This window comes from Paramormyrops kingsleyae, chromosome 3 (genome assembly GCF_048594095.1).
Source record: "Paramormyrops kingsleyae isolate MSU_618 chromosome 3, PKINGS_0.4, whole genome shotgun sequence".
Taxonomy (NCBI): domain Eukaryota; kingdom Metazoa; phylum Chordata; class Actinopteri; order Osteoglossiformes; family Mormyridae; genus Paramormyrops; species Paramormyrops kingsleyae.
The window spans coordinates 10551163-10574604 of record NC_132799.1 but is presented as its reverse complement, the minus strand read 5'-3'; the positions used below and the strand labels follow the sequence as shown (position 1 = coordinate 10574604).

The window sequence follows — 23442 nt, the reverse complement described above, 5'->3', positions numbered from 1 at the left end:
TTCAGTAGTTCAAACACCTGGATTTTGGAAAGATGAAAATAAGGATATGGATAGCCTCCTTACTTTTCAGAAGTAAGCATCATGCCAGGCTTGAGAAGGAATGGTAATGTGTGAAGCAGTTTCTCCATCTGCTGGGTAAGTATGGGAAAAGCTAATTCAGAAAAACTCAAATGCTTGTCTTTTAGAAAGTGCTTTGTTACGTCTGGAAGACCTTAGTTCACCTACCCACACCATGTAAACGATAATAATGGTCAGGGGGAAAAATTCAAACTACAGATCTTTTTTCTTCACTTTACCAGCAGCAGTATCCACTATGCAGGAATCACTAACAATTATGGGCAATCCTATGGGCAACATAGGCAGTTACCTAGGCAGCCATCTTCTGACAGCTAGCCTAGGGCTTTCCAAGGGTACAACATGGGCTTTCATTGTAAAAATCTAGACACCCCTGCAAGAAGAATCCCAGATACTTGTGAGCACCATAGTTGGGGTAATCATATGCGTGTCTGGTTGGGACCTAGGTAAAACGGCGGTGTGACCCCTTGCAACTGGAACACAATGGATCGGTACTTTGTGGTACTTCAGTGCTTCCCAGGGTATTCTACGCACTTCTGTGAAGCAAACATGGTTAACCACCACTGAGTACAAATCCGGGTTTTATTACATCGAGTTCAAAGAGTTCAAAGATCCGGCCAAAGAATGACACATAAACACCTCATACTAGAATGTCCGGTTCATGCTGCCAACTTTTCTGTCTGCTGCTCAGTGAGTAAGTCGCAAAAGTTGTTGTGGGAAACACAATGGTATTTTAGGGCTGCTTATTGGATGGGCAGCTCTGAAACAGGGAGTGCAAGTCAAGGTGGATGGTTGGTGCAGTTGGGGAATGCATGTGCACAAACTGAAATGTGCATTAAGATTAGTATTGCAAACTGGTGTATGTATGCGGTATATGTCATGACAGAGGACTTCTTTGATATGTCCTTCATGTTCTTCACTTGCTTGCCAATATTCATGGTGTTCCACTTGGGGGCACTGTGAACGAGACATCATTACCTGAATAAGGACATATACGAAGCATTTATTTAACTAAACTAAGAGTGAATACAAAAAACTTTTGAGGCTTTTCGAAACTGAACAGCAGCACATGTATTGGCCACAAGACCCAGGTTTTAGGCACAATTTTGTAAAGAAAAATAAATCGATTACTTATGCTATCGTATTAAGAAAACTCTACATATAACTATTGTTGTGGCTCTACTGGGCCATGCTACACAACCCAACCCACTTATTACCCATTTCCCCCAGTGTAAAAATGAAACCTACGCCCCTACTCCGAGCTATGTCTCTAAGTGTATGACAGGACGAACTCAGCAATGTAGTAAGTAAGAGCCTCTTATTTTTACTGCTCATGGGTTGTCTGTAGATCAGGGGACTCCAGCTCCGGTCCTGGAGAGCTACTATCCAGTAGGTTTTCTGTCCTACTTGGCTTCTGATGAGCCACATCTGGCCCTGGTATTTACCTGAGAACAGGTGTGGCTCATCAGAAGCCAGGTAGGATTGAAAACCTACTGGATAGTAGCTCTCCAGGACCGGAGTTGGAGACCGCTGCTGTAGAGTTTTTCTCTTGCTTCTCTAGAATTTGCGCTAAGGTTCATTGTTGCGGTCTTTCTCTGCTAGCATTAGTAAACTCTGTGTACTCTGCACTATGGTGTGTCTTAAGATGTTTGATCAAATTGCTTGTGTCAAATGACATGCTGTCCCTTTCGCCTTTTGACACTTTAGCAGAACAGAGCTTACAGTCTGCTTTACTTCTGCCATTGTCCCTTATCTTAAAATATGTCCAAACTGCTGACATCCCTCACGTATACTTGGCAATTGGCCAATGCTGGTCTTGTCATTTATCCTTCCTAAACGTTTCCGGCTGACAAATCGCTCGCAAGACGACAAAATATGATTGGGAAGCAAGAAAAAGAAAGAAAAAATGTCATGACTTTGAGTACAATGTTGCAATTAAGTAGTATCGGTTTCTGGAATCAGAGAATTTTACGAGTACAAGTATGAGTACATGAGTGCAGTATTGGCCTGAAACCCAGTGCTGGTATCAGTGCATCCCTACTCGTTTTAGTGAAATAATACTTATTGACTTTGGAAGCTCATCATAAAAGTGTCATGACAATGGAAAGATTCAGGGCACTGGCATCAGCACTTCGCTTAGAGGACTGCACAACTAGACTGCCTCAGAGGGCACAGGACAAGCTGGTATAGCAGGGGGGATTACACCCCGCCTTGTAGGGGAAAACGGCTGCTATCCTACCCAGGGAGACTAAGTAATGAGAAGATCCGAGTCCCTCACCCCAAGTTCTTTTAGTCCCAGTAATTGTGTGTGCAAATATGTTTTATGTTGTAAGTGGAAAGGTTGTATATCTTTCATTTGTGCTCAAACCTTACCAAAAATGTACTGGATATATAAACAGTAGGCTATAAAACGCATGACATAAAGGAAAATATTTCAGATCGAAAGGCTGAATTAGACACCATTTACTCAAAAGAAATTAGATAGCACGAGCAACCCCTTTTAACAATTCCCAACAATTTGTTCCGTCGTCATCAATAACAGAAAAACACTCCAGCGTTACAATGCCTAAGAAGAACATAACACAACACCAATAGGCGTTCACTAAGTCCAACACATTCGCTTTGTCGCGGAGTCATCAAACGCTCCACCTTCTGTTAACATGAGAAACATCAGTCTGAGCACTATACAGCGATCATGTAAAGGCATAAACTAAGAGGTATAACTCAGAAAAAATAACAGTACAGACAATTTTTAAACGGCCAAACTTCCACTCAACGCCAGGATACTACTCGAACACACGAAAAATACAATTTGACACACCCGCCGTCGTCGGCCGCAATTACATAACAGTCCTGTTGCGTTACTGTCTTCCGCTGCACACTAAATGGTATCCAACATAGACTGCTCGCTAAGCTTTCCGTTTGAGACAGTGCAGTCGATACTAGCTCCCAATTCTCATCGCAGACTTTTATCCCGCAACAGCAAAACCGGGCCACTCGGGTTCGAAGTGTATTACTCGACTGTGATCCCTCTAGGAAAACTTCACATTAATCCGTTACCACGTCACCCGTCCGCCATTATCCAACAGTCTTCTCTTGGCAGCCTAACGGCTCCCAAATTAAGACCCGCCCACCAAGGCTACTCATTGGCTATACATGATCATAATCATAATCCACTAAAATAATTTAATAAAGGACTACAGGATTTTATCTACACTGGGTTGATAGACTCCCTTTGATGTATAATCTAGCTAGGACCAGACATCACGGTACGTGGACGAACAAGCTGTTCCATTTCAAGGTAACTAGCATATGTTTCTCTCTGCAATTTCAAATATTATTTTCATCCATATACAGTGGTACCTCAGAACTCGAACTTAATCCGTTCAGAACTCCGGATGGAATCCTAAAAAGTTTGAGTTCTGATCAAATTTTCCCCATAAGAAATAATGGTAAATCGATTAATTGGTTCCCAGCCACAAAACATTTACACCTAAATATGTTTTTTAGCATTTAAACACAAAATGAACCGGATAAAACAAGAAGAGCATATACTGTACTAAACACATCTAAGCACATTTATCAAAACAGTAATTTGTAAAGTAAGAAAATAAATGTATCCAAACAATGTGTAAAGTTAAAAAAAAAAAAAAACAATGTGTCCTGCCCCAATCGTCCGCTCCTTCCGTGTGCCACGCCCCCTCGTTAACCCCGTATGGAATCCCTGTGTGATCAGCTGTTTCTGGTTGTTGTCATTAGTCCTCTGTATTTCGTCCACGTTTCAGTTTGTTTCCCCAATCCGGTTATTGTATTGTCCGTCTGCGTTTTGCATGTCTTACCTGTAATTAAACCCCATATTCCCCGATACCCTGATATCTGCGCCTTTGTCTCCGACAATATTATTATAATTAAATGTATTAATGGCTTATTGTTAATGATATTAAAATAATTAATAAGAAATCTTTATTTTTAAATAATAATAACTGTTACTGTCTATCATTGTGTAAATGTATTTTACTGTCTAAATATATGTATTCAGCTAGTGTAAACATGCACTATGCTATTACAGCGAATGCGAGGCTGAGACTGAAGCGTTACCCTTTGTTTCCGCTGAGAGACGTGCCGCGTGACTCATTTCCCCACGCCTACAAGTTATCTTAGGTCAGCGTTCACGGTTTGACTTCTGAGATTCAGATCGAGTCCTAGGTAATTTTTTTTCGAATTGGTTGGTTTGATTTTAAGAAATTCGAGTTCTAATGAGTTCGAGAACTGAGATACCACTGTACTTGTTAATCTAAAAGTTATTCAGATTAATTATAATTGTATAATTGTTGTCAGTGTAATCTGATATTATAATTATTGAGATACAGTCACATGACCTTTCACCACGTGCAGATTCATTTAATTTCCACCACTCTACTTAACTTTTTTGTTATGTTTTTTTAAACTTTGTTGATAAAGATTGATGAAATTTGGGTGGCATCTGGTTTGTGTTAATATTTAGTTTATTTTTACTCTAAAATATAATAAAACCATTGTGGTATGAACTGAAGAGGAAAAGGTGTGTACAAAGTATTTTGATGTATTCTCCGGTAAGTAAAGGCATTCAGTAAATCGTTTGCTTATTATACATCATATATTATTGTATACATTTTGCTATCTTAATATTGTCCTGTTACGTTAAGCCATTACTTTATTCTGTGTAGTAATGTTAACGTTACAGTGCTGTGCCTGTTTTCGTTATTACGACGAATTTGGTTTGATTGATTGAGGTTACTGAAGAAGTCAGTCAGTAAAGGTGCTAAAGACAGAGAAGAGGACTGACATTTCACGATGGCCGATAAAAATATCTCAGCACCGGAAGAAGAAAATGAGAGGCTACAGTCAGCTCAAGACACAGTCATTTTTTGAAGGTGTTTATGGCAATGATTTGACTCGTATTTCGCCATTGACATACACTGCCCATCCAAAAAAAAAGTCGCCATTTGAATTTTTTGTTGGGCCGCCTTTAGCTTTGATTATGGCACATATTTGTCATGGCATTGTTTCCACAAGTTTATGCAACATCTCATCCTTTATTTTCATCCAGATTTGCATTCATTTCTCACCAAGATCTTGTATTGACAAGTGAGTTGAACCTCCATAAAGCCTCCTTCAGCACATCCCAAAGACCTTCAATGAGGTTAAGTCACGCGTGAAAATGATTCCTCATGCTTCCTGAACCACTCTTTGACAATTTGAACCCAGTGAATCTTGGCATTCTTGTCCTGGAATATGCCCCTGCCAACAGAGAAGAAAAACCACTGATGATGGATGGAGGTGTAACCTGACCATTCAGTAGATTCAGGTACTCAGCTGACAACTTTATTGCTGCATAACGTTGCAGGACTGTAATAATGATCTAGTCATTGGCTTTTAAGTATTTGCTGATATAAATTCAAATGGTGACCTTTTTTTTGGACGGGCAGTGTATGTGGAATCAATTTTACTGTTATTGACAGTCTGTGCTTTTATCACACAAGCTGGAGAGGAACCAACAAAGTACTACTTAGTTTGTTCATTAATTCTGGAATAACAAAGGGTTTTGGCAAACACTCCTGGACCTTACTTGCGTCTTTACTTCCTTTATTCATTATCTTGTTAGTTATTTGCTAAGATGAATTGCTTTTGGGAAATCCACCCTTGGTGATTTTGCGACGATGTGATTGGTTGAAATGCATGGAGACTAAAGAACAGTTATCTGTGACAATAATGATAGTGTGTCAGTTGTACTAGTAAGTAATGTTAAGCATTAGGCTTGTGGGACTGGACAGATGTACTTGGACTAGACACATACAACTTTAATGATTTTTGTCAAGAATTTCAAGTTCTCTACAGTGGTGAGGCTAAGACCACTTTTTATCATCATGATGATGATATTGGATCTGATATTTTCATTATGGAATCCTAGTGTTTTAAACCATGGTGCTCATGGATAGTAGGGTACAGAGTCCCTCTCAACGCCGTTGCAGAAGAATTTCACCTTGGCGTGTCACTGGAGCGGCTTTGCTCGACATCTCCTCTTGTAGGGTATGGTTGATCGTTTTTCATAATGGTATGACTTGGCGTGTGCCACAGCAAAGGTGTAGTAATGCATCATGACTTTTTTGAGGCTCGGAAATACCATTAAAAATTGTACACATTCGGGTGCTTATCTCACCATGCACAGCTCCAACACCATTGGGAAATTCGTGGATGACATGGTGGTAGGTCTGGAAGGTCCAGTGGGGATGAGGCGGCATACCTCGATGAGGTGAAGAAGCTCTGTGGTGCCAAGCTAGCAACTTGGACGTGAATGTCTCTAAGACCAAGGAGATGGTCATGGACTTCAGGAAGGAGCAGCAGAGGGAGTACACACCTCTCAAGATTTTTGGGATTCCCGTTGAAAGAGACATCGGCCGCAGGTAACTCAAAGTTCATATCTCTGAGGACCTGAAACGGAGAACCCACACGCCCACCCTGGTGCAGAAAGCAAGACAGCGACTGTCTCACCTGAAGCAGCTGAGGAAACTCATAATCTCCTCTGCGCAGCAAAAATCTTCTACACTGTTACTGTGGGATCTGTGCTTTCTGGGAGCATCACAGCCTGTTACGGCAGCTGCAGTTTCGAGGATGGCAGAGACTGACAGAGAATGATACGGTGCGCCTGAACAAACCACCAGGACAAAATTGCCCTTCCTGCAGGACATCCACATCCAATGTTGCAGGTCCAGGGCATTAAATATAATCAGAAACACTCACCACCATGTCATAAGCTGTTTCAGTGGCTGCGCACAGACAAGAACCTCTGAAGGTTTATGGCTAGGACTGAGAAAATTAACTAAACCGCAACCTGCACTTTAAATATGTTCTCATGTTTTCTTTTAACTATTTTATACTTTTTACATGTTTCTTTATCTGAATACTTTTTTACTAATTTAAGTTATTTAATTTGGTTGTCCTTCTATATTGTTTATGACAGTCTAGAGCATCAGCAATTTCATTTCACTGCTGCTGTATCACTATATTCATGCATGTGGCAAATAAAAGTCTTGCATCTTGAGAACATCCCTGAGCACCCTGCCAGGTGCAGTATGTTGTCTGGTCTAGCAGCTTTGCAAGAGTTTACTCATGGCAGAGTTCTCTTCACATCAGCTGTGGACATGTACAGTACCTGGAAGACAGATAACAGTAAAGTTGTCAGTCTCATTTAAAATATAAATCATAACATAGGATTGGGAAATACTTTTTTCGGTATGGATAACTACTGTATGTAGAAATTGCCCCGGGGCATATCTTAATATGTCCACTAGATGGCTGTCTAAGTTTATTTGTTATGAGAATCTGGCCATCATTTTTGTAACTAATGAAAAAGATATATTATAGATATATTATAACAAGAGAAATTATGTACCGCACCTGAATTACTCCAGAAGATTTTAGTAGCTGTTCTAGATAAAATGTCTATTTGGCAGCTGATCATTTTGGAGATTTCTGAAAATGAGCCAGATGATTTTGGGAGTGATTCGTTTAATACACCAAACAGCCATGACAATAAGAACACTTATTATCTTTATTATCTTGTTACAGTGGCACCTATCATGGGCGCCATTACAATTTAAGAAAGTAAGCAGTTTGTTTGTGAAGCTGATGTGTTGGAAGCAGCAAAAATGGGCAAGTGTGAGAATCTGAGCGACTTTGACAAGGGGCAAATAGTGATGGCTTGCATCTCCAAAATGGCAGGTCTCGTGGGGTGTTCCTGGTATGCAGTGGGCAGTACCTACCAAAAGTGGCCCAAGGAAGGCCAAGCGATGACCTGGTGATGGGGTCATGGGCGCCCGAGGCTCATTGATAACGTGCTTGGGCAGCAAAGGCGAGCTGGTGTGCTGTGGTCCCACAGGAGAGCTACTGCAGCACGCAATTGCTGAAAAACTTAAAGCTGCCTATGACAGAGAGGGCGTCAGAACACATAATCCATGCTGACCCCTGTCCACCTCCAATAGCATCTAAAATGGGCACGTGGGTGTCAGAACCAGACCAAGGAGCAATGGAGGAAGATGGCCTGGTTTGATGAGTCACATTTTCTGTTATACTATGTGGACAGACAAGTTTATCTGGGGAAAAGATGGCACCGGAATGCACTATGAGAAGAGAGCAAGCCGATGGAGGCAGTGTGATGCTCTGGGCGATGTTCTGCTGGGAAACTGTGGGTCCTGGCATTCATGTGGATGTTACTTTGACATGTACCACTTAACTAAACATTGCCGCAAACCAAGTACACCCTAAGTACCGTGGCAATGTATTTCCCGATAGCTGTGACCTCTTACAGTCAGATAATGCGCCCTGCCACGCTGCAAAGATTGTTCAGGAATGGTTTAAGGAACATGAAAATGAGTTCAAGGTCTTGACTTGGCCTCCAAATTCCCCAGATCTCAATTTGATCGAGCATCTGTGAGACGTGCTGGACAAACAAGTCCGATCCATGAAGGCCCCACCTTGCAACTTACAGGATTTAAAGGATCTGCTGCTAATGTCTTGGTACCAGATACCACAGGACACTGTCAGAGGTCTTGTGGAGTCCATGCCTCAGTGGGTCGGAGCTGTTTTGGCAGGACGAGGGGGGCCGACACAATATTAGGCAGGTGGTTTTAATGTTATGGCTGATCAGTGTATGTGGAGTGTAGCAGAAAAAATGCTTTGTTCCTTTGTTTTTTACTTGCTTGTTGTTTGCTTGTTCTTCATTTCTGTTAACTGGGAATGCTTCCAGATTTGATTTGATGCAAAGAACGTCCATGATGACTTTGATTACTAAAGTTGGGAATTGTGACAGTACCCCCTCCTTCTAGGGTAAAACCAGATGTTTCACCTGGAGGCCTGAGACCATGGAGGTCATTCCCATGATCTGGATCGGGTTTACCTTATGCTATTCCTACATCACTCAGGCGTCAAGATTGGTTCACTATAGAGATGGCACCAATCTGATACTCATTATCAGTATCGGGTCGATACCGGCAAATAATGTTGGATTGGATATCGGAGAGCAACAAAGAAAGAAACCGATCTGATTTTCCATCAGAGATACTGTAGTCCGAAAAATCATGAAAATTCCTGTGAAGTTCATCGGTTGTGGGAGATATACAATACCCCCTTCACATTCGCAATTTTGGTTATTCGTGAGTTGGCTGTGAACAATTAATCGGGAATATTTTTGGAGCTCGCTGAAAGATTGCAGAAACTCGCAAAAACATATAAGTCAAAAACAATACTAAGAATGATTTGAATCACATAAAATCACATCATATGTAAATATTAGTAATACATAAAATGCTTTAGTGTAAGTGCATACTATATTATTAATATTAAAATTCTTGTCTTGGGTGCGCCGCACATTTGTGTCTTGCCTAAGCTTGTCAGTGTGGCAAATTTTGCATTTTTAATGTACTTTATGCAGAAGGAAGAAGGAATAGTGTAGATTTTTCATAGATCTCAACACTAAAATTTATACACACTAGATGTACATACATATACATATAGTATAATTTGCACACTATAAGAAATATTTTTGTTCATTTTTGTTAAAGTTGTTAGCGAATAAAACACAGAAGCAGAATTTCTGGCCAATACCAATAGTTTGGGGTGTTCTGCTTAAATAAGTTTAAAGTTTCCCACCTAAATAAACTGAAAAATATATTTATTACATTTAAAAAATATGAAAACATTTATTTTTGGTGAGAAAACACCAACTCTGGCATTGAACACCCCCTCAGTACTACGTTTTATAATTGTATACATCTTATATATTTCTAACATTTATCACAGAGAAGGACTGATCATCAAGTGTGATAAACTCTATAGTTTTCCAGGTAATATCTTTTGATTTCATGCTGTTTGAACTGAATATTCTTTTGCTTTCAATCACTTACATTATTGCTGGATTGGTGTAATTTGGCAGTACTACAGCATTCTGTCCTGGGATGGATTTGTTTTTCAAAAACTCTTCATACTCATTACAGTCTCACTTTAAGGTGAGCAGTCAAATTTGTTTTAATTGTGTTTTAATGTTTATTAGTAGGACCTCTTTGTGAAATTTTAGCAGAGCAATGTTTGCAAAATGCATTTCTAACGTCGTTTTCACTAACGTTAATATATTCCACACAGCAGATATGTTTAGTATTTGGGTGTGCAAAGCAGCGTGGGTCACCATTTTAAAGGGAATTATCGGTGGTAAATATCGGTTCATTTTTAACTATCAGCCAACGGCCGATTGTTGCTGCATCAGCTATTACTGATAGTTGCCCAATACAGTCGGCGCATGTCTAATATTTTCCAATTCTTAGCATGCTGAAACAATGCTGCTACAATACTAAATGCAGATACTAATTGAAATATATCAATAGAAATATCACATTAATGCTTAGTAGTTGATAAAGAGGAAAACAATATTAGATTGGTATTGATATTGGCAGATACTCAAAATTTTAATATTAGTATTAGATTGGACCAGAAAAAAATTATATCATGTGAATGATGTGATCACTAGTTCACTGTGTCCACTTGAGTAATGTCAGTGATGTGGGGAGTTATTGGAGACACCAGGAGGAGGCCAGAGGGCTGGTGATGACTGCATATATGGAATGTCAGATTAATCCAAAAGTGTAACTTGTGACCAGCTTCCATAACCTTGAATGTGGGTTTTTTGTCAGGATCATTTATCAGCGTGTTGTTTTGAGGGACAATGATAATCTGAAGTAGCATGTCTCTCGGGACATCATCATAAGCCTGGAATAGTTCTGGGGCATTTACCAGCCCCAAAGGCATAACCAACTACTCATAATGCCGTGTAGTAGCATGAAAGTCTACTACTCATCCCACCCTGTATACAATCTAGGTTGCAGGCACTTTGGAGGACAACTTTACTGTATACCTTAATAAAAAGGGATCACTGGATGGTAGCCAAGATCAGAATTTGCCATAAGGCATTTGCCAGGCACCAGGGCGATTAGTGTAATTGTAGGGTGAGTGTGGAAGTAGGCAAGCAGAGGCTTGCTAAAGACTTCCTATGGGTTCCAATAAGTGGAAGGGATAGATAGCCTTTCTGCCATAACATGATCCTTGGAGCATTAACTTGACAGCCTTGGAGGCAGGACATTCAAAGAAGGACATTCAAGGTAACCACAGCACAAGCACAGTCCACTTTCCCAACAAAGGGGGGTTTCTTGGCTGGACAACCATGTATGGCCACTAGGACGTGTGTCATGCAGTGGGAGAGGAGGCACAGGAGACGAGGGTGAGGGGAAATACACCTGGAGAGATACAGGAGAAATACAGGGGAATTTGAGCAGCTTGTGGCAATGAAGAAACATTGGTTGCAAAATCAGGGGGAAGCAACTCTTTCACCAAACAAACAGCCATAGTTCCTTCAGCCTGGATAGGTTGGTTAAAGGGTGGCCATATTACTTATGTAAAATAAATGTGCTTGTTGCTTCTTCATCATTGCTGGTTATCTTTAGACTATATTTACTTAATATACATAAGCTTCTTAATTATTATTATTAATAATAATAATAATAATAATAATGATGATGATGATGATGATGATGGCTGTTGTTATTGTTACAGGAAGCATCATCCATAATAATCACCTCATCACCATAATGCATATGATAAATTTAGCTGTAATATCTGCAGTGGCAATAACTATAATGGAATTGCATTAAAGTCAATGAATTCTCTTTCAGGACACAGAACCATAAATTCCAGAGCATTTGACAGTAGCAGAGCTATTCAGCATATTTCACTATGGCACGCACAAACACTTTTGGCCTGAGCAACAGTGGTGCTTTGGATGAATCTCCCAATATGCTCATCTACAGAAAGGTAAGACATTGCAGCAGAACCAAGACATGAATATGAATTGTGTGCTACAGTACTTTTGAGAAATGCTAAATAAACTGCCCATTTAAGATTTATGGAAATGATACCATTCAGGAAGGACATCAGAAGTGTTTCAAGAGTAAACTGGCTGACATTAAAAATCTCAACTTTTCATTCTTCAGATGGAGGACGTAGTAGCACAAATGCAAGATGAAAAAAATGGAATTACTATTCGAACAGTGAAAAGCTTTTTATCCAAGACCCCGAGTGTTTTTTCTGGTAAGACTATTATTATTTAGCCTTAAACAAATATAAATTTGTTTGTTTTTTTATTTATGAATGATTGTGTTTTTACTGCATTTTGCCTCCATTTATATAAAAGACTTTGTTTTTATACTATTATAAACTATTTTAAGATTTAAGTCTCATAATTTCTAGCAAAGTGATCCTTATTGACTAGATGTATTGCTAATGTAAATTGTATAAGTCCAATTATTAATGTAATTTAAGATTACTCGTATTACTTCTATACATTTCTTACTTTTCACTACACTCATTCATTATGGAATTTGATGTCTCTAGCCATAGAAAGCTAGAGTCTACAGAGTATAATGTTCCATTCTCTAATATTAGTGCTCTAATGAGTACTAATCCTGGCCAGGAATTAAAGTGACATCACAACCCAGGAATCTAATACAGATAGTAATTTCATAAAAGCAAGAATTAATCAAAAACAATTTATTTGCCCTATCACACATCAGTTACAATTTAAAGCAAAGCACAGTGTTCTACCCGTCTATTTATCCTGGTCAGGTTCACAGGCCAATGTCTGTTGCAGACACAGAGCGGCAGGCAGGGGTGCACACGGGATGGGATGCCATCTGAGGCCTCTTAGAGTTCTGCTAAAATATAGATGCAAACTAACCTAACTGCATGTATTTCACCTTCGGGAAGAAAACCTGCACAACACAAGGAGAACATGCATCTCCACACACAGAGAGAACAGGCAGGATCTAACCCCCCCAGCTGGGAGAAGCAACATTATCCACTCAGCCACCAGGCCACCTTCAGCAACCACTGTTAGAGATGGCTGGTAATTCAGGTTCAGAGAGTAAAAGTCCAGACCAGGATTTTGTTTCAACCAACCATTTGAGCACTCTGTGACTGTGGGTGCGTCTGGACCTAAACTATCCATCTCTGACTACTGTAATAAAAGTATATTATGTTGTTAAAACCTTGCATAGTATACATTAATTAATTTCCATAGTGTGGAAAGGTACAAATTTATATAAGCCTCTAAATAAATTATCTTCCTTCTTAAGGATCTGATGTTGTTCATTGGATGGTGAAAAAACTAAGCATTGAAGACCAAGGTACTGTAATATGTGCTCTTGCTAATTTCTCAGTTACACATGTTAGGTAGAGTCAGATAAATTGAAATACCTATTAAGATAATTGTGATAAATAATAAAGAATGTTTATCGTCATCCTTCCATCATACAATCACTTATCACAGTCGTGGGAGGGTGTGGAGCCCATTCCAGGCAGCAGAGGGCACTAGGCTGCGGGGCACGCTGCACGGGATGCCAGTCCATCACGGGGCACTAGGCTGCGGGGCACGCTGCACGGGATGCCAGTCCATCACGGGGCACTAGGCTGCGGGGCACGCTGCACGGGATGCCAGTCCATCCCGGGGCACTAGGCTGCGGGGCACGCTGCACGGGATGCCAGTCCATCCCGGGGCACTAGGCTGCGGGGCACGCTGCACAAGATGCCAATCCATCACGGGGCACTAGGCTGCGGGGCATGCTGCACGGGATGCCAGTCCATCCCGGGGCACTAGGCTGCGGGGCACGCTGCACGGGATGCCAGTCCATCACGGGGCACTAGGCTGCGGGGCACGCTGCACGGGATGCCAGTCCATCACGGGGCACTAGGCTGCGGGGCACGCTGCACGGGATGCCAGTCCATCACGGGGCACTAGGCTGCGGGGCACGCTGCACGGGATGCCAGTCCATCACAGGGCACATACATGAACACCTTCATATAGACTTCAGGCAGTTTAGAGGGAATCCCTGTTTGCCTAATTGCATAAGTACATGGGCAAGTAATGTAACGAATACTTACACAACAACAAACACAACAATTCTGTGTTCCAGTCGAGGCTGTTCATCTGGGGAGCTTAATGGCAGCACACGGATACTTCTTTCCAATTTCTGACCATGTTCTGACTCTGAAGAATGATGGAACATTTTATAGATTTCAGGTAGGTCAGAAGACGTTCACAAAATGCGGATTGTATATTCATTCAGTCATTTCCTTCTGGATTATTTTAAGTAGATTCATATGTGGCATAATAACTTTCATCTGAAACTGACATCTGAAAAACTGTTCACTTTTGAACCCTTTCTAACTTCCCTGCATGTGGGAAGGGAAATTTAAGCCTAAACAGGTGAAAGTGAATGATGGAGACCATTATAGAATGTACATAATATTTAAGCAAACCTTAAATATGTCATATTCTTATTCTATAAATAAGTTTGCAATGTTTTTAAATAGCATCATGTTTTGTTTTCTACACCAATAAACATTTTAAAATCATTTTTATTGAAGTTCAGCGCATTAGTATATATTTTGAAGCTACTGTTTTGGCAGCTGTGATGCAGGAAGCAGGTATTCATGGGGTATTTATTACTGCACTAATACTCAGCTCTTTGTCAAGTAACAAACAACTTGACTGACTCAAAAAATAATGCACAGTATTTTTTATGAGGTATATTATTTTATGTCTTCTTTATGCGTTTGTGCTAAATAGCTGAACCAATATTTGCAAGTTCAATCTTCATGATGTTCATAGAGTATATTAAAACTTCTTGAAGAATAACTGAATACAAAATTAACAGATACCTCTAGGTCAGGGGTGGACAGTCTTATCCAGAAAGGGTTTGTGCGGGTTTTTGCTGCAGCTCCCTAATTGATTACTAACTAGATGACTGATTGGCTGACGAGTCCTCAAACCTGGGTTTGAACAGCAGATCTAAGGATTATCCCAAAAAGTAAAGTTTACCTAGAGCCTCCTGCCCGGTGATGGACTGGCAGCCCGTATAGTTTGCCACACAGTCTAGTGCCCTACATACACACCAGCCATCTGTGGATAAGATTGCCCCCCCCCTAGCTCTAGGTAAACTTTACTGAAAATAATAATATCTTGATTCAGACTCCCTATTTCTGGCCATCAAACTGCTGGGAACCAGAAAATACTGACTATGGTAAGCTTAAGATCTTGGTCATTTCAGTGTTATGGATATGTGTATAACAACAACAACAACACAATAATAATAATACATATGTATTCAAATTTAATTTATGCATACCAAACTTAAGTATACAAACTGGTTAAAATATCTTTACATTAAATTACAGCATTACAGTAGTACCATTACATGTATTTGAAAGGCCCCTAATACATTTATCTGTGCCTTGTTTTCTTTTCTGTCCTCCTTCCAAATTATATTTATATACCAATGTATGTAATTTAATTATATAAATAGTTAAATAATTTAGGGTTCCTTCTTTTACTCTTTACTCCTGCTTCCCGTAGCAGTTTATCTATGCAAAAGAACAATGCAGAACAAAGATCGGCTGGAGCTTGCTGACCATGAAGCCGTATGTTCCTTATTCATTTCCTTTGTCACCTCGTTTTACGTTGTTTTTACTTTATTTCTTTTATAATTTATTCTTGCAGTCTCTCATACCACCTCTGCCTCTTAGAAAGTTAAGCTATCTAGGTAGCTACATTACTGCCAAAATGATAATAGCAAAACATTTGGACATGCAATTTTACTATTTAAAATGAAATTTTAATTAAATTCATAATGATTTATAAATCACAGGATGGTTCTTTTGATTTTAAAGTGTCTGTAAACTGATCCGAGATCCACAAACTCTGGCAGAACTTGCTTCCTTTTGTGTTTTGCTGTATCTCAAATATAAGTATCCTCATCCTTGGGGTGATTATTAACTTTTTACTTGGTGTTCATGTCACCTGTCCCTACACTGACATTTCATTTAAAGCTTCACTGGTAATAATGACCTTATTAATAATAAGCTTATTCATCATCTGCGTGATATACAAAGATATCCATGCATCCATCATCAATAGCTGCTAATCCCACAATGGAGAGGTCATCCTAGATGATAAAACAGAATATTGGACAGCCACACTCGGGGGCAGACCCCACACACACACAGACAAAGCTTGGATTCTGTATCTTCCTGGATAAATAGCTTTTATTCAGATATGAATGAAAAAAGTACAGAGATACTGTAGATAAATAAACACACACACACACACACACACAGTGCTCACAAAAACTCTTGGGACGCTCGCTTATTTCAGAAAAAAAACATTGCCAGTGGTTTTATAACAAAAGTAATTATTTTTTTAAAATATATATAACATATATATCAATATATACCAAATTATAGTTCTAATGAATTGAATTGAAAAAGAAAATTTTGTCATGAACCCCAAAAAACTGCAACATTTTTTTAGAGAATTAATCAAACATCCTAAGACTTTCTGCTGCCTGCAGAAAGACACACACACACACACACACACACACACACACATACCCTGTGTGGGTGTGTGTCCCTGCCTTGTACCTAATGCTGAACTCCAGGTTCATCCAGGATGCTCACCAGGGTAAACAAATAGAAGATGGAAGGAAGGTCATGCTTTGTTATTTATTAGTACATATTAGTACATAAAGTACCTTCATAAAGTATACAGACCCGTCCATAACTGTGTTCTTGGTTCTAGGAAAGCTTAGCCAGACTACAACGAGATTTTGCCCGAAAATGGGAGTTTATATTTATGCAAGCAGAAGCACAAGCAAAGTAAGTGGATCGTACTTCTATAAATGGTTAATTTAGCTTTCCTGAACACTATATTCTTTCCCATTGTAATCACTGGCACTAACAGTTATATATCCAAGTTGGAAAGCTAAATATTATGGTAATATGGTATGTTCTCCTACAATGTAGGGAGGAGTCAGCATTGTTGGATATTCGGACATTCAACAATGTGTATAAAATTGAAAATAAATGGTAAAATCGAATAATGAATGAGCTATTATAAATATTATTTGGCAGTGATATACACTAATTAGTTGTGATAATTTTGCGGTTTATTCATTTTGACGTTAACGACCGGTGTTGTTGTGTGAGCCTGTTTTCAATGCACACGATATAGGAGAACACATTGTAAGGGTATAGCAATCCATTAGAAATTAATAAGCTGTTATAAACGCTGTTGCTGAATACATACCCTTATGTTCCTCAGAGTTAATAGAAAGAGAGACAAGGTTGAGAGGAAAATACTTGACAGTCAAGAGCGAGCCTTTTGGGATGTTCATAGACCAGTGGTAAGAATAGCCTACTTTCATCTATCTCAGAGTAACACATATTTCTGTTATTCCTCATATTATTTCTTGATCGCCCTGATCAGGACAAGCAGTTGCAAGATGGATGAATATTATTCCGTAACTCTTTGTAGGTTAAAAGAAAAAATGAACACCACATTGATAGCCGTTCTAAGTTTGAAGTTTCTGAAAAATGGTATTGTAGGCTTTCTCCTTATGCATTTATTTTTTTAGATTTCACATACTACATGTTTGAGTGCAGATGAGTAATAGCATTGCTAACTCCGTAGGTATAGTTGCAGGTTATATATGCATTATGCAGTAAAGCAGAAGGAATGTAATTTTACCATGGCTTTTGGCACTGAACTGTTAAGAATATATATCAATCATATATATCAATCAGTCATAACATTAATTTAACCCAGCATTAATGCATGCTGGTGCCATCTCTTCCCCAGGCAAACGATGCACACACACCTGACCACCCACAAGATGTAACAGAAAACGTGACTCATCTGACCAGGCTACACTCATTGCTCCATGATCTGGTCTGATGCTCACATTCCTATTGTAGGTGCTTTCGGTAGTGGGAAGCGGTCGGCATGGGTTAGGTGTTCGGAAGCCTTTCTGCCATACACTGCATTAAGTTTTTCAGCAATTAGTTCCACAGTAGCTCTCCGGTGGGATCAGAGCAGATAGGCTGGCCTTCGCTCCCTGCGCACATCAGTGAGCCTTAGGCACCCATGCCACCATCACCAGTTCACCTGTTTGCATTCTAATACATAATTGCACTCATGTCAGCTGCCATTGTAAAAATACAAACGATTTTTTTTCTGTGGTTTTAATGTTATGGCTGATCTATATATGTTTGTGGATGAAGTGTGGCTGGAAATGTATCATCAGCCTTCTAAGTGTCAGTCTGTGGTAATCTGTGGTGTCTTCTAATACTACACAGCACTAGGAAAGAATCACAAAATGATTGTGTTTATGTGGTGTAGCCTGGCTGTGTAAACACAACGGAAGTTGACATTAAGAAATCCTCAAGAATGAAAAATCCACGTAAAACAAGAAAGGTAATGTACTGTATTCTATAATATTTTAGGTTAAGCAGAAGGAATATTTAAACTATGGTGTAGATTGACTTTGAGGACTTACCGATTGTCTGACTAAGTTTGGGCGGTTTTGTCTGTGGTATGTGGGTTGCAGAGTGACACACACAACAACGGTCCAAACCTGACTCCTGACCCGGAGGCCTACCAGCTCACAAAGGAAGAGCTTCACAAACAGGTGGGCGTCACATGGGTCAACGTCTGCTCAGCATATCTGCAGAAATCCTACATTCTCAAACTTGCCGGTTAGACAACTTATGCAGATGTGGGGCTTACAGGTTTGCCAGCTTTGGTCAGCTGGCTGGAGTGAGATATGTCAATTCGAGACGAGTCTGCACACACATGCACATGTATTTACATTCATGTAACAGTTTTATTACCTTGTGAATAGTCTGTAGGGTTTGCACACTATCCCAACACTTTTGATGTAGCTAATTTTAGGTTTATAATGGGATAATGTGGATCTGCCATGAGATTTCTGTGAGAGTTTTAAAGCGTGAGATTCACACCAGATGGAAGAGAGTTGACAACCCTGGGCTTATGGTGTTCAGTAAATCTGCAGAAACTGAAAAGAATTGCATATTGCTTTTCTTTTGGTCCCTGACATCACACAGGCAACACAACAACATGTTAAATGACACGATAATCTGGTTAATTTTGGTGAAAAATGTGGTTCAAAATAAATGCTTAAACGCATATCATTCAGTTGGCACCTCCATCCAATTCACTTATTCAATAACACAAGATTAGCATGGATAGGAGGGGGTCACTATGGATAGGATGCCAGCCCATCACAAAACGCACACGACAAAAAGTAATTTAGAGAATGTTTTCCGATTGCAGTAGCAAGAGAAGTACCTGGAGGGATTTCACGCAACACAGAGAAATCATGCAAATGCCTTACAGTACATGCAGAGCAGGACTTAAACCTGGCAACAATGCTACTCACCGATCCACCGCATCACCCTCACAACATAATTAGCAAAAAAATTAATTGCAATAAAAATACAAAGTGTTCAATATCAGCTTAGTACTGTCACAGCACTGATTGCACACAAGTGTGCTTTACAGATATAAAGCTACTTTGCATTGTAAAAAACAAACATTTCTTAGAGATTTATTCATTTCCCATTTTACTGGATACAAAACTTTTATGCTGACATTTTTTCCTTTCAGATAAAACTTTGTCAAGCTCAGCTAAATAGACATCAGATGAAAATGTCAAAAGTTGCAGAAAGGTCTGTCTTCCAAATTTCCCGTTAGACATGACCTTCTTATGAAACTCACAGTGTTTAATTGAACACGGTAATGCTTTTATTCTTACTTCAATAGCTTGGTTTTAAGTTATGGTAAAATATGAATTTTCGACAATAAACCTGGACCAGCACACGTGGCAGGAAGATGTATGGAAAATTAATTATGTATGTATTATGTGTGCATGTATGTATTAATAATGCATGCATGTAATTATTTCGCAGTAACTGGAAATGTGTTTACTGTTGCATGCTGAAATGAATTTTTAAATGGATTATAGGTTAAGATCTACTGATCCTCACTCTTCTCTTAGGTTTCAAAGTTGTGTCTTTCCATTAGATCAATTCATAACCACCATGCATGCGATACTTCTCATCAGTTTGATAGGGTATACAGAACAGTACGTTGAGTATGACCCATTGCTTACGTCACCTGATCCCTCCAACCCTTGGATCTCAGATGACACAGTAATGTGGGAAATGGCAGTCAGGTGTGTGTGTAACCATGCCTGTCTTTCAGACTTTCATCTGGCAAGCTTTCCAGCAAGACCAATCATACGTACACAGCCAGTGTGTTAATCTTTATCATTATTTGATGTCTTACACAAAACTGGTCATCTAGTATCACTGGCAATAAGAATGTAGAGGTTTTTTTCTCAGTACATATAGGGTACGATGTCTTTATGGGCATGAATTTCATAGCATTTGTCTCTTAAATGGTGACAGAAAATTCCTGTTATTGCATTTGGTCTAGTTGGTTTTCCCTCATTCTCATACAACGTATGTTAAAGCCTTGATTTGAATAACCTTTGAGTTTGATAATTATTGCTTTTGAAGATACCACTTAAATATGCCTATTGATGATACTGTAAATGAGTTGCTGCAGCACTTTGGATGTAGCATTTACATGTTGGCCAACAACCTTTGCAGCAAGGATCTGAATCAGAAGAGAGTGCGGAGATGGGGCTTTGGGATTCATGAGGTCTTAAAAGATCCAGTGGGCCAGGAGCAGTTTTTCAGGTTTCTGGAATCAGAATTCAGCTCAGAAAACCTGAGGTACAGTATTTAGTATATGGATTACAGTCCCATGTTAAGAAATGTTATTCATTCAGCTAGCTTTAGCCAGAATTATATACATTGATGTTGTTGTTGTGTGCGTGTGTGTATGTGTGTGTGTGTGTGTGTGTGTGTGTGTGTGTATATATATATATATATATATATATATTCAGAATGATATATGAAGAATCAATCTGAATAAAATTTCTTGCTCAAATTTTGGGTCAATTCAGTTTTACAACTAGTCTAATACATTTGCTTTGTGTTGAATCTAGCCCTTCTCAGTTACATGTTTACCAACAATCCTTCTTCTGAAACTCTTTTGAGCTATTTTCATCTTGGCAAGACTAAACTAATCCAGATGTCTGAACTCCACTGATTTGCTAATTGAGAAAATGAGTTGACAAAATCCATCCATCCATCCTCTAACCATTCATGCTGGTCAAGTTTGTGGGCATTGTTAAGAAAATATTAATAATTTTAAGACATTATTGTACTATGGAAACATTTACATTTTAATTCATATTTGTACTTAATAATCATACAATAGTCATACTTTTTGTATATTCTGTCAATGAATCTTCGACATTGTTAGTTGGCTGTGCCACACTCTTTAGGTTCTGGTTGGCTGTTCAGGAGCTGAAGAACAAGCCCATCAGGGAAGTCCCAGTTCGGGTTTGGGAAATCTGGCACGAATTCCTAGCAGCTGGTGCTCAAAGTGCGATCAATGTTGATTCAAAGAGTTACGCCAAAACCACTCAGAACTTGAGGGACCCTGGGCGCTATGTCTTTGAGGATGCTCAGGTACAGAAAACACCAGAATTCATTGTATCACAAATTATTTCATTGTGTCACTCAGTTAATGAACTTAGCTTAAATACCCTGTTGTTATGCTTCATGTACCCTCTGCTCTTTTATGGCTTGGAAACTCTGATTGGAATTGACTGTATTGTGTTTCTCAGCACACATGGAAGTAGAGTTAGTAATGAATGCAAGGGTGTAGGTTTGGTTTGAACTTTGATAGGGATCAGATCAACCCCGAACTCTTTGCTCCCCCTGAACACACCATACTCCCACAGTATTGGTAGGACATGTCCCTACCAGCCATTCCCAAGTATATGACCTTGGATGGAAACAAGGACAGAACAAAGCCAATAGAGTAAACTCCTTTGTTGGACGGGGCATAATGCTCGCTGTAAGCCTGTTTGCTTGTTCTTCTGACATCTGCAGGAGCACATATTCAAACTGATGAAAAGTGACTCCTACAGCAGATTCATCCGTTCCAGTTACTACCAGGAGATGCTGCAAGCTAAGAAAAAAGCAAGCGGCTGATTCTGAGACAGGATTCTTCCTCAAACTAGTCTGACAGAAGAGGATTGTAAGATAAACCCAAAGTTCACAAGCAAACAGGACTGGTTCATAAATTAAACTGGCTTCAATGGGCTTGACCACTGAAAAACAGATATTTCTATTTATATTCATCAATGTGCTTATAACTATATTTCAATAAACTCTTAGAAATATACACAAATCACATTTAGTCTAATATAATTAGTATTATTAGTTTTGAGACATATGGTCATATATTTAGTATTTTTATGTATCCATTTGTGAAACTTTTTTTCTCCCTTGCAACTGAAACCATATTTTTTGATGTTTTAAATGGAAATTGAATATAAATGCTTTTACTTGTTTCACTTATAATTTAAAAAGAATGGACCGATTCTAATGAAACATTATAAAAGAGTAAAAAAAGTCCCAAGTTAAAATTAATGCACAGCTTAGAGCAGGGATAATATGAGAAAGAAATGATTGATCAGTTCTTTTTATATTAAAATTTTTACTCATTCCTTTTTCTGTTATTATGTGAACACACTCGTTTTCTTTGGCTTTCGTTTTCTTTCTTTCGTTCCTTCATTTCAGTTGCCTGTTTTTCTTGAGTTTTCCTTTTTTTGTTCCAATATTTAATTTGGGACTGTAGAACCAAATGTGATAAATTGACTTGGAACATGGTACGCAGTTAGGCTTGGCTTCATCAGCTGATGAGCTGACAGCCTGACAAGGTTGTGCAGATGGCCCAGGGTCTTCTCACATGACTTATGATGTCATCCTGTTATCCCCTATGAGTTCTAAAGCTTTTTGTTTTTTAATGAACATGATTTTCACTTATCTGAGAAATCCATTGTTTGCATGTTTCATGTATCTTTTTTTCTCTCTGGATTTGATACCTATTTTTGATCATTTCAATGTCACAGAAAATCCGATAAAGAAAAATCTGTGCATGTAATTCGCTGTGCTTCTGCATCGATTTCATTTTGTGCTGTGTCATGGTACATTTATAATTAAGACCTTATTATGAAAGCTTCTAAGCATTTATGATGGACAATACATTTGATGAATTGCCCATTTGCGGCACTTACCCTGTGTTGCATTAGTGCTTTTGCTATAGCCAACAGGCTTATTTAGACACAAACACTTTAAAAATGTATTTGTGAAACCTATTTTGGTATATTTTAGGGCATAATATAAATCACATAATTTCATTTAAGCATTTAAAATAAATTTGTGCTTGGTAACATTTTTGCTTAGCTATGTTCGGTGTACTTAATTATAATGGATGTTAATAATGTTTTA

At 39.1% G+C, this 23442-nt stretch overlaps 1 protein-coding gene across 1 annotated transcript; it reads left to right on the top strand.

The window, feature by feature from the left end:
• Positions 1-3259: 3259 nt before the first annotated feature.
• Positions 3260-22760, top strand: LOC111859354 (regulator of G-protein signaling 7-like). The gene is made up of 15 exons (XM_072710366.1): positions 3260-3376; positions 11832-11970; positions 12150-12246; positions 13290-13340; positions 14127-14233; positions 15185-15236; positions 15569-15633; positions 16790-16866; positions 17312-17393; positions 18389-18463; positions 18597-18677; positions 19676-19737; positions 20683-20808; positions 21426-21612; positions 22039-22760. The coding sequence occupies exons 2-15, from the start codon at positions 11893-11895 to the stop codon at positions 22138-22140; spliced, it is 1242 nt and encodes a 413-aa protein (XP_072566467.1). The 5' UTR covers positions 3260-3376; positions 11832-11892; the 3' UTR covers positions 22141-22760.
• The last annotated feature ends 682 nt before the right edge of the window (positions 22761-23442 follow it).

Excerpts from the sequence above, each read along its gene's own strand:
- LOC111859354 (XM_072710366.1), top strand. The coding sequence starts at position 11,893 with ATGGCACGCACAAACACTTTTGGCCTGAGCAACAGTGGTGCTTTGGAT. Across the intron at positions 11,971-12,149 it reads ATATGCTCATCTACAGAAAG|ATGGAGGACGTAGTAGCACA; the intron begins GTAAGACATTGC and ends TTCATTCTTCAG. Across the intron at positions 18,464-18,596 it reads ATCCACGTAAAACAAGAAAG|AGTGACACACACAACAACGG; the intron begins GTAATGTACTGT and ends TGTGGGTTGCAG.